Source organism: Culex quinquefasciatus, chromosome 1, assembly GCF_015732765.1.
Source record: "Culex quinquefasciatus strain JHB chromosome 1, VPISU_Cqui_1.0_pri_paternal, whole genome shotgun sequence".
In the NCBI taxonomy this organism is placed as follows: domain Eukaryota; kingdom Metazoa; phylum Arthropoda; class Insecta; order Diptera; family Culicidae; genus Culex; species Culex quinquefasciatus.
This window is the reverse complement of record NC_051861.1, coordinates 4744487-4758885: the sequence shown is the minus strand read 5'-3', so window position 1 is coordinate 4758885 and position 14399 is coordinate 4744487. Positions and strand designations below refer to the sequence as shown.

The following is a 14399-nucleotide window of genomic DNA, read 5'->3' as shown; positions in this document are numbered from 1 at the left end:
CCTGAGTCATCGTATTATTGTACGATCAGTTCCTAGCTGGACTCGGTCACTGGAAATGACCGGCGACTCAGTGACCGACGAAATAGGCGGCGGGTCAGATGCGGGCATAAAAATGTCAAAATCTCTTCCCCCCTCACTTCGTCTCACCATCCAGCTGCAGCTTTGTTGGCAAACAAACGGAGCACGCGGTCGCATGATGGCGGCATCGAGCCAGAATTGGGTCCTAAAATGAAGCTTAGATTGCTGATATTATTGTTTACAGCGATAAGGCTTATTTTTGTGAGTACAATGACCCTTTGTACGACCACGAATAGTTTAAAATGGATTTTTAAATAAATTTTAAAAAATAACCTCGCGGTCCTTCTTGACAGAAAAGCTCCTACTAGACAGCTCGTTCCAAGGGGACCATAGTTGATCCATCGAAAAAATGTTGTCTTTTCATTTTTTTTTTTGCATTAAAATAAAAAAAAAGTGATCAGAAATGGTTTTTGACCGTGTTTTATACCGTTGTACATAAACATTGACATAAGGCTTTAGAACCCAATTAGGGGTGATCATGTGATTATGAATGAAAGTTTTTTCAAGAAAAATAATATTTTTCCGACCGAATAAAAAAATTGCGAGCATGTTCAAACAATTATTCCTGATGTCGGAGAAGTGATAAAAAAGCAAAATTTTAATCCATCATTTTTCTATAAATTGATTTTTTTCACTCCAACTGGGAACCCCTAGGTCTATCCACGACCGTTTCCAATGACCGTGAGAAGATGCCAGAAAATCCAGCTAGGAGCTAAATCCACAATATATCTAGGAACAGTAGACGGAAGAAACAAATTGACCCTGGAGCCACGTGTCTCCATCGTGCGTCTGAATGGGTTAATTCTGTCGAAACGGAACGTCTATTTTCTTGTACCTAAAATACCATCCATTCCAACCTTCTGACATCCTAGAACTGGGTCACATAGCTCTGTTTAATATCTGCTTTTTTATTTTTTCATATTGAATTTTGGAATTTGTGTTTCAGAAGTTTTAATATTTTCGATTTTTTGATTATCAGAAGAATAAATGATTATTATTTTGGATTTTCCCTGTGTTTTTCATCTTGCTGCGATAACAAAATCCTCCCCCTTTAATTTTCGGCACTTTACGTTTAATAAAAAAATAAACGTTTGTACATAATAATGTTTTCGAAGGCCGATCTCAACCGCACTAGCGCAACATTTGTTTTGCTGGCTAATACAAATTCACGTGTGCACACACCATGCCGCACACGCAATACATGCGTACGTAGATAACTCTATTCTACGACCACAAAGGGTTTAATTTTAAATCATCTCTGAAAAAATAACTTTGCGGCCTTTCTAGACAGAAAGTATATTGCTTCTTGTTCCAAAGGAGCCATCAAGGGAGCCATAGTTGTTCCATGGTAAAATGTGGTACAATTATATCTCGTACACGCAGAAAAATAAGGCATATTTGAATCAACAAAACGTTTTGTTGATTTGAAAATCATTATTTTTGTTGAATCAACGCTAAACGTCAAAGCAGCTTTTTCGAAACAACAAAAGACTTTTGTGGAATTAAGAAAATCAAGGTTTGTTTCAACGCAAAATCGGCGTTGATTATATTCAACAAAAATTTTGTTGATTCAAACCTCGTACAGGCTGATTCTACAAAATATTTTTCTGCGTGTAATTAAAAAAGTATTCAGAGATTGCTTTAAAGCGAAACGAATGTGTAGGACACTGACACTTTGTTTAATTATTCACTTTTATTGCTGATTCGCACACCTGTAAGTACCCAAAAAAGGGAGGTTAAAATTTGTACCGGCTAGCAAATATTACGGCGCACTGTTTTGAAGTGTCACGCAAATATGCACACCTCTTTCATACTACCACATTGCGCCACGCGAGCCAAAAAAATCAAGGTTGCCAATTTGCTAAATGCCGTCAAGTTTGCAGATTTATTCACGTTCGTCTACAGACATAATCCAGGTGGACTTAATAAGAAATGACCTGAGAATTTTTTGATTACGATAAAATTCAATTTGATTTATATGATATTATGAACGCATCACAAAACGTTCAAATTCTTCTTCATTGTTGCTCAAGAAGATCATTCAAGATCGGCTTAACTCAGCGGCGCAGAGTTTCCGCCAACCGCTGCAGAGAAAAAGCGCACAATCTGGCATCCGCTGCGCAGCGCTCCGTCTATCAGAACACGCACATTTTCGCAACACCGCGTTTTCAAAATCGATCGCCCCTCTGTCGCTGTGTGCTGTGGTCTGGTACTGTCGGGATTTTTTCGTGCTTCAAGAATGAAGGTAACTCCTGCTGCTCGGCGGATTTCCGGCTAAAAAGTGCGCTTTTTCGTGCCGAATTGTGTGCCAAACTAGGGCCCGTGTCGCGTGTGTTCCGAAAGTGCTCGAGTGTCGTGCTGGGACCGGTCCAGTGGCCGCAGAATCGACCGTGGAAAAATTTTCCTCTCCCGTGATGGTAAAAGTGTGTGCGTGTGTGTGTGCCAATCGATCCAATGCGTTTTTTTTTCTTGCGGGGACGTTCCTCCATGGATGGCCGTGGCCAAGGTGGAAGGGTTTTTTTTTCTTTCCGGGGACTTGATTTGGGAAGGGCCTACTGTGAGGGGAAGAACGTCTGCAGCCATTTCCGGTTTTGAGCTGAGGGCTGAGGGTGTTGAGGAAAAAAGGGGCGCAGCGCTTGCTGAGATTTGGATTCTTTTTTTTCTTCTCTGCTTTGGAGGGCGACACTCGAGTTTTGATTTGCTCTCAGCGGTCAAAGTGGGACAGGGCTGCCAACTTTGCGTTGCGTCATTGTTTTTTCATTCTTGAATATTTTTGAAAAAATAAATTGCGATTTCGTTGTGAAAATTTACTTTTATGTCCTGAAGTAATAAAACCGTCTTCTTACCATAACTCAAAAAGAAAATAACTGTGGTGATACCTTTTTTTCATTGTTGTCTCATCCGTCCCGGAGCGTCTTAGCGGACAAGACAGTTAGTAAGAGAGCAACTCTCTTCTCCTGATTTCCCCCCAGGCTTTCTCTGCTTTGCAAACGGGAGCACAGCAGCTCTTTACCACATACTCTTCAAAAGATCCTTTCTGCAAAGAAAACTTTTGGCGCATTCAGGTTGTTTTGAAAAAATAATCTAGATTTAGATGAAATAATGAGTTTCCTGTATAAACATTCTACATTCTATGGTTACTTTTTAAAGTCTAATGTAACTTGCTGAAGAACTTTGTCCTAAAAGCTCTACTGCCCACCATTGAAAAAACGGCTAATATCCACTTTTGGCTAAAACGAGATATTAGCACCAGGTGGTAGATGATATTCAAACGCGATTCTTCTGAAACTTGAATTTCACTAAAATAGTGTTTTAAAGCGAAACTTGAATTTCACTAAAATAATGTTTAGATTTGGCAGCCGATGCAAAAAACCAATCGGCTAATATGCCATACACTAAAACGCGTTTTTCTCGGAATACTTGATTCAGGGTGGCCACTCAAGTCGGGAAAAAGTCGGGAATTCGCCAAAATCCGCCTAAAATCGGGAAAAAGTAGGAAATTTATGATTTTTTGTCAAAAAGTCGGGAATTCTGAGCATACTTGATTGAAAATTATTTTTTAACTCTTGAATAATTTTGTAAAATTTTCAAATTGAATTCACTCATTTCTGCTTCAGTAACTTACTTTAAATTTAAGGTTCTTTTCACTATTTCATTATATTTGAGTATAGAAAAGCTGTTAAAGGCATTCAAAATCTTAATGAATATTGGAGTCTTTGACATTTTCATAATATTTTTTATGAATCAAATGATCGCTTTAATTTTTGTTCATCAAACAAAAGGTAAAGTTAATTAAAAACTTATATAAAAATAGAGCATAATGGCCAGCTGAGAATTATGATTCTATTTCATTTTGTCACATAATTGGATATTTGGTAACAGATTCCAACTTGAGTTTGGCAATGGTTTTTTTTTGGAGAATATTTTTAATTGTTTAACTAAATTCATTTATTAATTTAAAATATTTTTTTTTCCAAATGTTGCCCTTGAACTTTTTTTTGTGAGTATGGCTAAATTACCTACCATAGATAAAGCTTGATATTAAGTTTTCGGAAAACCTAAATATCGAATAAAATCCAAAATTGAAAAACTTTTTACGTTTTGGAAACATGAAGAAAATATTGAAATTGCCAAAAAAATAGTTTCTTCAATTATTTTGCTTAAAATAAGCGGGAAACCATAAAATCATATCAATCTTAATTTTCATTGAAAAAAAAACAGTTAAATACTGCCCACTAGATAAATTAAAATTGACTAGAAAATTTAATATTAAAAATTACAAAATTAAAATTAAATTTTATGAATTCCTCGACATTTTTCTAAATCCTTTGAATGAATAATAACAGCAATTATGTTTCAATCATTCTTTGATTTAAAATGATGATGAATTTTTGAAAAAATAGGAACGCTATTTTAAGTTCAGCTATCTTTAACTTTTTGACATTTTCAGTTGAAACGAGGTAACAAAACTATACGTTTGCCAATTTAAAAAATAACATGGAAGTTATAAGTATTGTTGAACTTTCGATTATTTTTTCAAAGACTTTCATCCAGAAAAATATTGCCTAGAGTTGGTACGTTGGTAGCTCAATAAAACCAGGCCCGGTCAGTCCAAGGAAATCATTCTTTCGCTGGACGTCGAGGCGTAAGCCCTTTACTGTTGACTGGGAGCCCCCAGAAAATTCGTATCACAGGACACAGGCTACAACTTGGGAGTGGTTCGGTCGTTCTAGTTACGGAATATGTAATTGTTGAGTTTGGGTAATATGGGTGTCAAGCTTTATGGTTTTTTGATTTTGGACATGAAACCCTGGAAAAGCCGCTGTACTCAAGGAAGATTCTGAGTTGGGTAAGCAGAGCGGTTAGGATTAATGGCAAGGAAATCGAGAGGATTGAGACGATCAAATGGTTCGGTGTGATGCTGACTAAGGGATGGCCCCTAAATACTTGACGGGTAAAGTGCTATACGGAAGAGATATCTGTCAACACGACACCAGAGGAGCTCACAATCTCAGATTGCAGATGTGCAGGAAGGCGTGTACGCAGAGTTCACTGTACTACAAACGATACAGCATGTATAATCAACTACCTGAAGCAGCACAGAACACCAGGAACATCAACGAGTTCAAAAGCTTGTGTAAGACTTTCGTGTGACAGTGGCCGATGGTATAAGAGTTACCCACGACACTATTAGGTTTTACGCCGACTCGATTTGGAGGTTAGAAAGGAGTACACTGTTTACATGGACTTAGCACAGTTCGATGCGGTCGTCGATTTTGTTCGGGGAAACTCGTCGACAATCGACGAAGACCATGTAAACATTGCACACGAGCTGTCAAATGACGTCACGGTGTAAAAGCTTGATCAACGCGAATCTCGGCACAGTTTCAACCCTATGTGCTCATATGTGTGTGGAATAGCAAATGATCTCAAAACCCTAAATGGAAGCTGAAATCTGAATGATGGACAAAACGACGCTACACAGGATTTTGTATGAGCGCCTTGAGATGAAGTGTGAGTGGAATGAATGGGATCGGAGGACACTGTCAATAAAAGATAACAGAATTATCGAAAGATATCTGCTCGCAATCCTTCCATGCTACAAAAACTGTTCAACAGTTAGCGGTAGACCATCCAAGGATAGTCCTTGTCACCCCTTTCCCACCCTAATATTACCGAATATTCATAATACGCCACCACAAAACTGAGCTAACGAGCGCCGAGCAGGGAAGGATAGGTGTTGATAACCACTGCCGCTGCCAGTCCGGTCGACCGATTTCGTCGACGATCGACCGAAATGGACCACAGAATCGAAGCAGTGAGTTTTGCGAGAGCACGTCATTGCACCAACACACCGGCGGTTCACCCGTGCTGGACACACATTTGAAAGTGGCTAACTAGAGACAAATTCGGCCTCTGGTTGTATGGGTGTATTTTGCACAGATTCACCTTCCAGGGGAGGAAGGTTTGTGGGGTGGTGAGGTAGATGCTGATGCTTTACTCTTTTTGTTTTTGTTGCTGTAACGACGTTCGTTCTGCTGCGGGGCAAGTCATTTCGCTCTCCCGACGACGTTGATGCGGATTCCGCGCGTTCTATGCGCGCGCGACATCCATACATCATCATCAGTGCTCTCTGTGGTGGTGTTGGTACCGCTGCTGGCTATTTGAATGATTTTTGCAGCAGCAGCTCGTTAGAATGGTGTGTACCGTGCAGGGTACTCTCTGTACCGTAATCGTTCGGTGGGGTGACTTTGGTTTTGGAGTTTTACTCATCGTTTTAAACATTATTCTTGCAGCTGTGAGGACTCTGAAGAGCCAGGCGCTAGATGACAAACCAAATCTGCAGCGTCAAAGCCACCCCAGTCGACGGTAGTATGCGCGCGCGATATATGAACCCCGTGCAGCGCGAGTCGACTCGACGACGACAGCACAGAACCTCCTCCCGTTTTTCGCGGAGCAGAGTCTCGTCTCGTCTGGTCTCTGACGTGTGGTGTTCTCACCACATAAACGCCATCAGCCAAAGAGTCCGGACCGTGTGTGCGTGCGTGCGTGTGTCCGTCGGTCGTCATCGATTCCAGCGCGAGCCCTTTCGATGGGCAGCAGCACCGCCGTCGTTGCGTTGGTTTTTTTCGCGAAAGGTGTTTAATTCGTGTACAGCTGAAAAGAAGCGAACCAAAGGAAACGGGACGCGGACACTATTTTTAAGAACGCGCTTCCCCAAACGTGGCTGTTACGCAAAAGGAAAGAAAAAGAGGTACATCGAGCTAGCGCTAGCTGCAGTCCGTGTTCTGTACCTTTTGCCTATTTCAAGGACAATCGTCTGCATTGCACAACGACCGACGACGACGACGACCACTTTTTCCTTCACTTCCAAGTGCCAAAACGTTAGTGTGGTGTGAAGTCGTGAAGTAGCGCACGAGTCCTTCACTGCAGCAGCAGTCGATCCACACCGAAAGTGTCACGCCTCTGCTGCTGTCGCGTGCGAAAAAAGAAGGTTTTTTTTCGGCTGTGCCGAATGTGCGCAAGCAAACGGAGGTTCCAACGGGGTGTCGTCGATTGAAGAGTTCTAATCGTGTCGCGTTTGAGGTACTTTGCGGTGAAGAAAACGTCGTGTGGTTTGTGCGTTATGTAATGTTCTAAATTGGTGTCAAAACTAATCAATAACACACCTTGACTGGCCAACGGGGGGGGGTGAGGGAGGTGGTGGAAAAAAGGTCGCAGCCCAGGTGTAGGGTTGGGATGAAGGAAAGTGTGCTCTCGCGACGTCAAAATCGATCTGCATCGAGCAGCAGCTCTCGCTGGTGGTGTAATTGCAAAAATGTTTGATTCAGTTTTTTTACTCGTGAAGTAAAATTGATTAGGATCCTGGAAGTTGTGTCAGGTTCGCGGTCACGGCTGTCAAACTGTTACAAAGTAACGTTGAAATGTGTCTCCTTAACGGTTCATATCAACCAGAGCTTTTGAACCCAAATTTTTGTTGACATTCTAGTATCTTCAAAACTACGGAAACCATTGACATATTTTTTCATTCATTCCCTTAACTACTGTCTACAAAATAATATACATCAAAGTTTGAATATTTTTACAATCAGATTGTTTCAGGATTGAGTCCGTAAATTCAACAATTTTGGAATAAGAAAACAACAACTGCTTTGGCTGTGCCCTTAAGTTGTCCTCAGAAATGAGGAAAAATGCAGATATATCAGCGTTGTTTCTGGTCCTATCAACCATCACGACCTCCAACACTATTTTGCATTTTTAGGGGGGAGGGGGAGGGGGGGGGGATAAAGCCTTTTTTACTAAAGAATTTAACTTCTTTCAATTCATAACATCGACTTGATACAAAAAATCTTATGATGAAAGCAAGGTATGTTTTCCAAAAGAAATTGAAAACGCAATTTTCACCAAAAAAATATTTTTAATCGTACAAATTCTTAATCAAATAAGCGCTTATGACAAACGTAAGCATGGCAAGCTTCCCATGCGCCAGTGACGACGCACACCGCGGTTTTGGTTTTCTCGTTTTGGTACGAGCCCAAAAACCGAACAAAGCAGGCGCAAAGCAAAACCGAGGAACAAGTTAACCGCACAGTGGGAAGCTTGCCATTCAGCATCTACGAAAGTGAGAGAGTCAGAGATTGCTATTTTTACAACCGCACCACTACACACTCAATCGCAATACCTTAGGTAGATAGCCATTGGCGTCGCCAGCATTGAAAACTTTGAAAACGATATAAAGCTTAGAAGCTTCGAAAGCTCCTATTGGAATCTAATGAACTCTGTCAAATAAACTTACGAAATCACGACAAAATGAAGCCTACTTAAAGGCGATTTTAGGAGCACACGGGAAACACATTGTTTGTAGTCGGATGAATGTCCTATGTCACAAAAGTTTTTGCATAAACATTGGACAGTTATGCCAAAAACGGACAGAGCAAAAGTAACCGAAAGGCTACGATATCTTACATGTTGAAGGCAACATCGGTAGACAAGCTACTACAAACGAGTATAAGTCGAACCAAAACATGTATGCGCCAGCATTCTCGTGCCAGTATTCGAAGCTCAACTTGACAACTTGGCGACGAAGCGTCGAAAATCAATGCAGTGTGATATTTAAGCGATTTTTCCGATTAATATTCATGCAGTATCGTCATATTTACGAACATGAAAATGACGTCCAGCCAAAAAGTAAAACCTATACCTTTCTTTAGTAAGAAAGGCAAAAAGTAAATCGTTCTAAAAGTTGTTCGGGATTGCCGATCGATGTCAAATTTGTTTCAGATGTTCACTCATGGTCTGTACTATGAATGTAGGAAGAAATTTTTCGATAAAATTAGAAACGAAAAATGTTGGCGAAGGTAACCAGGTGGGCTTTTACCTTTTTTTAGGGATTTTTTTTTTTCTTATGGTAGGTTCATCAAACGGCTCTAACTCCAGAACCATATTATGAATCTGGATGAAAATTTGGGAGGTTGTAGAGCTCGAAAAATGCAATTTTTGAGATAAATAAAAGATATGAAAATGAAAAATTTTGACCATATTTTCATTTGAAAACTGTGTATTTTGTTGAAAAGTCTGGCCACATCCGAAAACAGATGGATATTTCGAAATTCGAGCGGCAACTCGTCCAGGTACAGCACATTAACTTTCATCTTCATTCAGAAGAATCAAAATCGGATTCAGGGGAGCTGAGAACGACTCGACACAAAATTTGGCAAAATTTTACCACACACGAACATCACTCGATCTCCACGGAATTTATTTTCTCAAAATTCGAGGGTTGGAGATAGACGAGTTCTGTCAAGATGAATCGATAGAGCGTCAAAAATCAATGCAGTGTGATTTTTTGGCGATTTTCCGATTAATATTCATGCTGTATCGTCTTATTTACGAAGATGAAAATGACGTCGAGCCATAAAGTAAAACCTATACCACGTTGTTTATGGACTTTTTCAAAGGAAAAGAAACTCGAAATTAAATCTATTGCAACGAATCATTTTTGCTGCCAACCTCACAAAGTAGGCCTGGCTTGGTTACATGCACGATTGGCACAATGGCACACACACACAAGCGCAAACTCCACACTCTGATTCTGCTGCCACTGACAAAAACGGCGATCAACAAATCCTAGCAGGCTTCGATCACGTGCACCGAATGACGCCGCTGGCACTCCTTTTTAGCAAAGCATTTGTAATTTCTAACAATATTTTCTTGTTACCTTTCCCTTTCCATTTCTGCAAGTGCAGATATTAGGCAGGATTGTTTAAGGTAAGAACAAACAAACAGTGGCCTAATAGCAGAAGCAGCAGTCGCAGCAGCAAAAACAACAACTTTCTTTCAAACACAAAAAAAAAAACAAACAAGAAGAAGAAAGCGCACGCAACAACCAGTGGGAACAGGAAGGAGCAGAAGAAGCAGAAGCAGCCGCAGCAAAAGTCCGAACTCGGAAGTGTCGTCAATTGCGTTATCGTCGAATTTGTCGTCATCGTCGTCGTCCGTGTGTTCAAGTGAGAGATTTTGTGGGTGTTTCGTCGTCGTTGAACCGGATTCGGATTTTGCAGCCGCGCGCGCGTCCTCACAAGCCAAGGAGCAGGTCTCTGGAGTTGTGCGTTTCGTCAGTATTTTACCTTTGAGAGGAATTTGCTAGGAGTAGAACCGATGGCATCGGTTGGGGTGTTTTCCTTCCCGAGTGCCCTCGCCGGTGGCAGTGCCACGGGGGGTGGCAGCCAGGTTCCGGCGCCGCTGTCTCCGGTTGCGACGTCAATTTCCAGCAGTCCCGAAACGTCACCGTCGCCGCCACCGTCTGCTGTGGCAAGTCCGCCGACGCCGCCCCCGCCGGCCTCCCCTACGCCGGAGATGTCCCCACCGTTGGTGGTGCGACCGCCGACCCCGCCCATGTCCGGCCCGGCCGGCCTGTTTGCCGACGCGTTCAAGCTGGTCGCGGACAGCTCGATGCCGTTCGACGAGCTGGATTCGAACGCTAGCGTCGGTGGAGGACGCGGTGGGCCCGGAAGTGTTGGAGCGCCCGAGTCGGTCAACGGCGGCGGAAGCAGCGCCGGTGGGTACCCGCTCGATGTGGGCGGTTCGCTGTCCGACTGTATGGAGCAGGACTGTTCGCTGTGCCAGTGAGTATTTGTTGGTAGAATGTTTTGTCGAATTTGGGACTAATTTGCGTGTTTCTCTCTCTCTCCGCAGGAACAAGTTTATCTCGCCGCGTGTCCTCGCCTGTCTGCACGTGTTCTGTGAGACATGTCTGGAGAAGCACCTGGGAGATGCGGACGAGCTGAAGAAGCTGGAGGGATTGATCGAGTGTCCGACGTGCAAGCAGCCGACCAAGGTTGGCACCAAGGGCATCGGTGCGCTGCACCAGGACTACGTCCTGACGAACGTGCTGGATCTGTCCACGATCGAGCCGTCGATGTTGGCGTGCACGTCCTGCAAGAGCAAGGAGATGGCCATTTCGCGCTGCAACGATTGCGCCAACTTTTTGTGCGCCAGCTGTGACAACGCTCACCGGTACATGCGTTGCTTCGAGGACCACAAAGTGGTTCAGCTGGAGGATCTGCGCAAGTCGTCGGAGAAGGTGGCCATCCACAAGCCGCTGTACTGCAGCGTCCATCCGCCGGAGAACCTCAAGTACTTTTGCTTCAACTGTCAGATTCCGGTGTGCAACGAGTGCTTGATTGGTGAGCACAAGGGCAAGGAACACAACTATCAGATCATCAGCGAAGCGGAGAAGCCGATGCGGTTGGAGCTGGAGCAGTTGATGAAGGAGGCTCGCACCAAGATCGAGTACTGCAACCAAACGACGACCAACCTGGATGCGTCGCTGCACGATCTGCAGAACCAGTTCGAGACGGCGCGTGATTTGATCAACGAGTCGTTCCAGAGCTTCAAGGCCGTGCTGGAAAAGTGTCGCGACAACGCGCTCAAGAATCTCGAGAAGCTGCACTCGGAGCGTGAGCTCAAGATCATGGAGATGTTCCACCAGGTGGAAAAGTCGTCGGACAAGATTGAAAACACGGCCAAGTTCACCAAGAAGGTGCTGGATCAAGCCAATGGTCCCGAGCTGCTCAGCCTGAAGAAGATGATCGCGGCCCAGTTTGCCAGTCTGATCGGGTCGACGCCCAAGGTGGACGTCAACTTTTCGCTCGAGTTCCAAACCAGCTTTGAGAAGTTTGACCAGATTGCGGCCGAGTTGTTCGGTTCGTTCCGCACGGAGATTACTCCGCCAAGCCCGAAGGAGACTACTCCGCCGCCGTCGCTGCCCGGGATGGCCATCATGATCAACAAGCCGCCAACCAACGGCACAGGTCTGTCGCAGGGTCCGCTGACCGGTTCCGTCACTGCCTCGAGCCCGATCTCGTTGCCAACATCGATGCAGTCATCGTTCGACGGTGACATGTCCAACCTGGGCGCCAGCTACATGCTGCCGCACGTGCTCACTCCGGAACCACCAGCATCGACTCCGATTGCCAATCCGCACATCGCGGCCGCTGCGCCAGCAACCGTCGGAGGATCGGCCTCGCTGCCCGGTCTCACCAGCATCGCCGAGTACAATCTGCACCGGCTGGCGAACCTTGCCGAAACCGCAAACGACATCGTTCCGGATGCCATCGTCCCGGTCAACAGCGCTGCCGCCCCGAATCCCAACTTTACGCTGGCGGATTTGATCTCTGGCGATCAGAATGCGTTCCAGGCACTGGCCAAGTACGGCCTGAACAACCCGGAACTGCAGCCGGGACCGATGATGCCCCCGCACCCGAACATGGACCAACAGCTGCTGCTGAACGACTTCTCCGGACTGCCGGGTGGTCCGGCATCGACCATGCTTCCAACTTCCCCCATGTCGATGGACGGATCGTCGCTGGCCGGCGATATGGCCGGTGCCATGAGCCGATTCCAGGTGAACGGCCGCACCAAGGCCACTCCGATGCAGATCCGGTGCAAGTTTGGCTCGCTTGGCCAGACCAAGGGCCAGTTCAACTCGCCGCACGGCTTCTGTCTGGGCGTTGACGAGGAGATTGTCGTCGCCGACACCAACAACCACCGCATCGAGATCTTCGAGAAGAACGGCACGTTCAAGTTCTCGTTTGGCGTGCCCGGTAAGGAGGAAGGCCAGCTGTTCTACCCCCGAAAGGTAGCTGTGATGCGATCCAGCGCCAAGTTTGTCGTTTGCGATCGCGGAAACGAACGCTCGCGCATGCAGATCTTCTCCAAGAACGGACACTTTATCAAGAAGATCGCCATTCGGTAAGTGTCTTGACATTCTAAGTAATTTGCGGGGGAAAACTGACGTGAATCTTTTCAGCTACATCGACATCGTGGCCGGACTGGCAGTCACCAACAAGGGGCTGATCGTCGCCGTGGACAGCGTCTCGCCGACCGTGTTCATCATCTCGGAGGACGGCAACCTGATTCACTGGTTCGACTGCAGCGACTTTATGCGCGAGCCGTCCGACATTGCAATCAATGGTGAGTTCGATTATTCTTCAGCAAAAAAGGAAACAGCTTGACCGTAATAATCTTGTTGCAGGTTCCGACTTTTACGTGTGCGACTTCAAGGGCCACTGCGTGGCCGTGTTCTCCGAGGAGGGTACGTTCAAGTATCGTATCGGCAGCGAGAAGGTTACCTGCTTCCCGAATGGTATCGACATCTCGGACGCCGGCGACGTGCTGATCGGCGACTCGCACGGCAACCGCTTCCACGTGGCGTGCTACAGCAAGGACGGCCAGCTGCAGTCCGAGTACGAGTGTCCGTACGTAAAGGTAAGGTCTACGGTGCGGTGCGCGTCTGATCAGCCGCTACAGTCACGATTGTTTGTTGCAGGTATCGCGCTGCTGCGGTCTCAAAATCACCTCCGAGGGGTACGTCGTCACGTTGGCCAAAAATAATCATCACGTGCTCGTACTCAACACCCTCTACATTCAGTGATTGACCGCCGGAGCTAGAATCCTTAAGCCGAATCGCTAAGCACCAAGTAAGTACCCGCCCGCCCGTCACAAAGAGAAAGAGATAAAAACGCCCCCAATAAGTTCTGCTCAGCACGGCTCAAAGCTGTGTGCGCACCGTGGCCACCATCTGTAACCCTTACAGAGAGAGAGAAGGAGATCGAGCTGTGTACTACCAGCTAAAAGCTGAAACAACAACAACAAACGTCTTTCTTTCGTCTCCAAGAAAGAGGCCACCAAACAAAGCGTACACACCAGGGAGAATGAAGGAAAGATAAGGGAAAACGAAAGATATTACGTTGTTTTACCAATATTATTACTATTTTAATTTTTCCTTTTTATCAACACTATTTACAATTTTATTCTTAAAATTACGCTATTTTAAACAATATTTATTATCGAAAACTGAAAAAAATGAATGATCTCCATTTTTATTTTACAACAGCAAGAGCGAGATACTGTTTTTATTATTTTATTGTAAACGCAAACAAACAAAAAAAAACGGCACTCACAGCACCATACTAGAAACAAAAGCAAAAATTTGTCAAACAAAGAGATGCAGGAATCGTTTGTAGTGGGAAGCGAAGCGTATGGTGTGAGTCTTATTTTACTCTGTTAGTAGAAAGGCGCGAATATTTATAGGGATTAAGCAAAAAAAAAAAACCAGCATCAACAAAATCAGAAAATCAAACCTTTCGAATATCTGTAAATATTTTTACTTGATTCTTATACACAAGCTGAAAAACAACACCCGAAGCAAGCTTAAACGTAACTAGTAGGCGTAATTTCCTTTTTAAAAATAAAAACCAAGCTGGAAAACAAAGTAGCAGGGGAAAACAAAACAAAAGAGAAGCATATTTTACACTCAA

The 14399-nt window shown here is 44.5% G+C and overlaps 1 protein-coding gene across 4 annotated transcripts; it reads left to right on the top strand.

Annotated features, from left to right (window-relative positions):
* Window positions 1–2199: 2199 nt before the first annotated feature.
* Window positions 2200–13936, top strand: LOC6032580 (brain tumor protein). Of its 4 annotated transcripts, none has more exons than XM_038249822.1 (6): window positions 2200–2323; window positions 9825–10703; window positions 10774–12831; window positions 12890–13053; window positions 13115–13347; window positions 13409–13936. In XM_038249822.1, the coding sequence occupies exons 2-6, from the start codon at window positions 10237–10239 to the stop codon at window positions 13511–13513; spliced, it is 3027 nt and encodes a 1008-aa protein (XP_038105750.1). In that variant the 5' UTR covers window positions 2200–2323; window positions 9825–10236; the 3' UTR covers window positions 13514–13936. The 4 variants fall into 4 exon arrangements, with proteins under 4 accessions (XP_038105750.1, XP_038105752.1, XP_038105751.1 ...); XM_038249824.1 differs by lacking the exon at window positions 2200–2323 and adding an exon at window positions 2336–2359; XM_038249823.1 differs by lacking the exon at window positions 2200–2323 and adding an exon at window positions 6568–6832.
* Window positions 13937–14399: the final 463 nt, after the last annotated feature.

Bases quoted from the DNA above. Each gene is read 5' to 3' on its own strand.
- LOC6032580 (XM_038249822.1), top strand. From the start codon at position 10,237: ATGGCATCGGTTGGGGTGTTTTCCTTCCCGAGTGCCCTCGCCGGTGGC. The intron at 12,832-12,889 runs GTAAGTGTCTTG...GAATCTTTTCAG, and splicing joins ATCAAGAAGATCGCCATTCG to CTACATCGACATCGTGGCCG. The intron at 13,348-13,408 runs GTAAGGTCTACG...TGTTTGTTGCAG, and splicing joins ACGAGTGTCCGTACGTAAAG to GTATCGCGCTGCTGCGGTCT.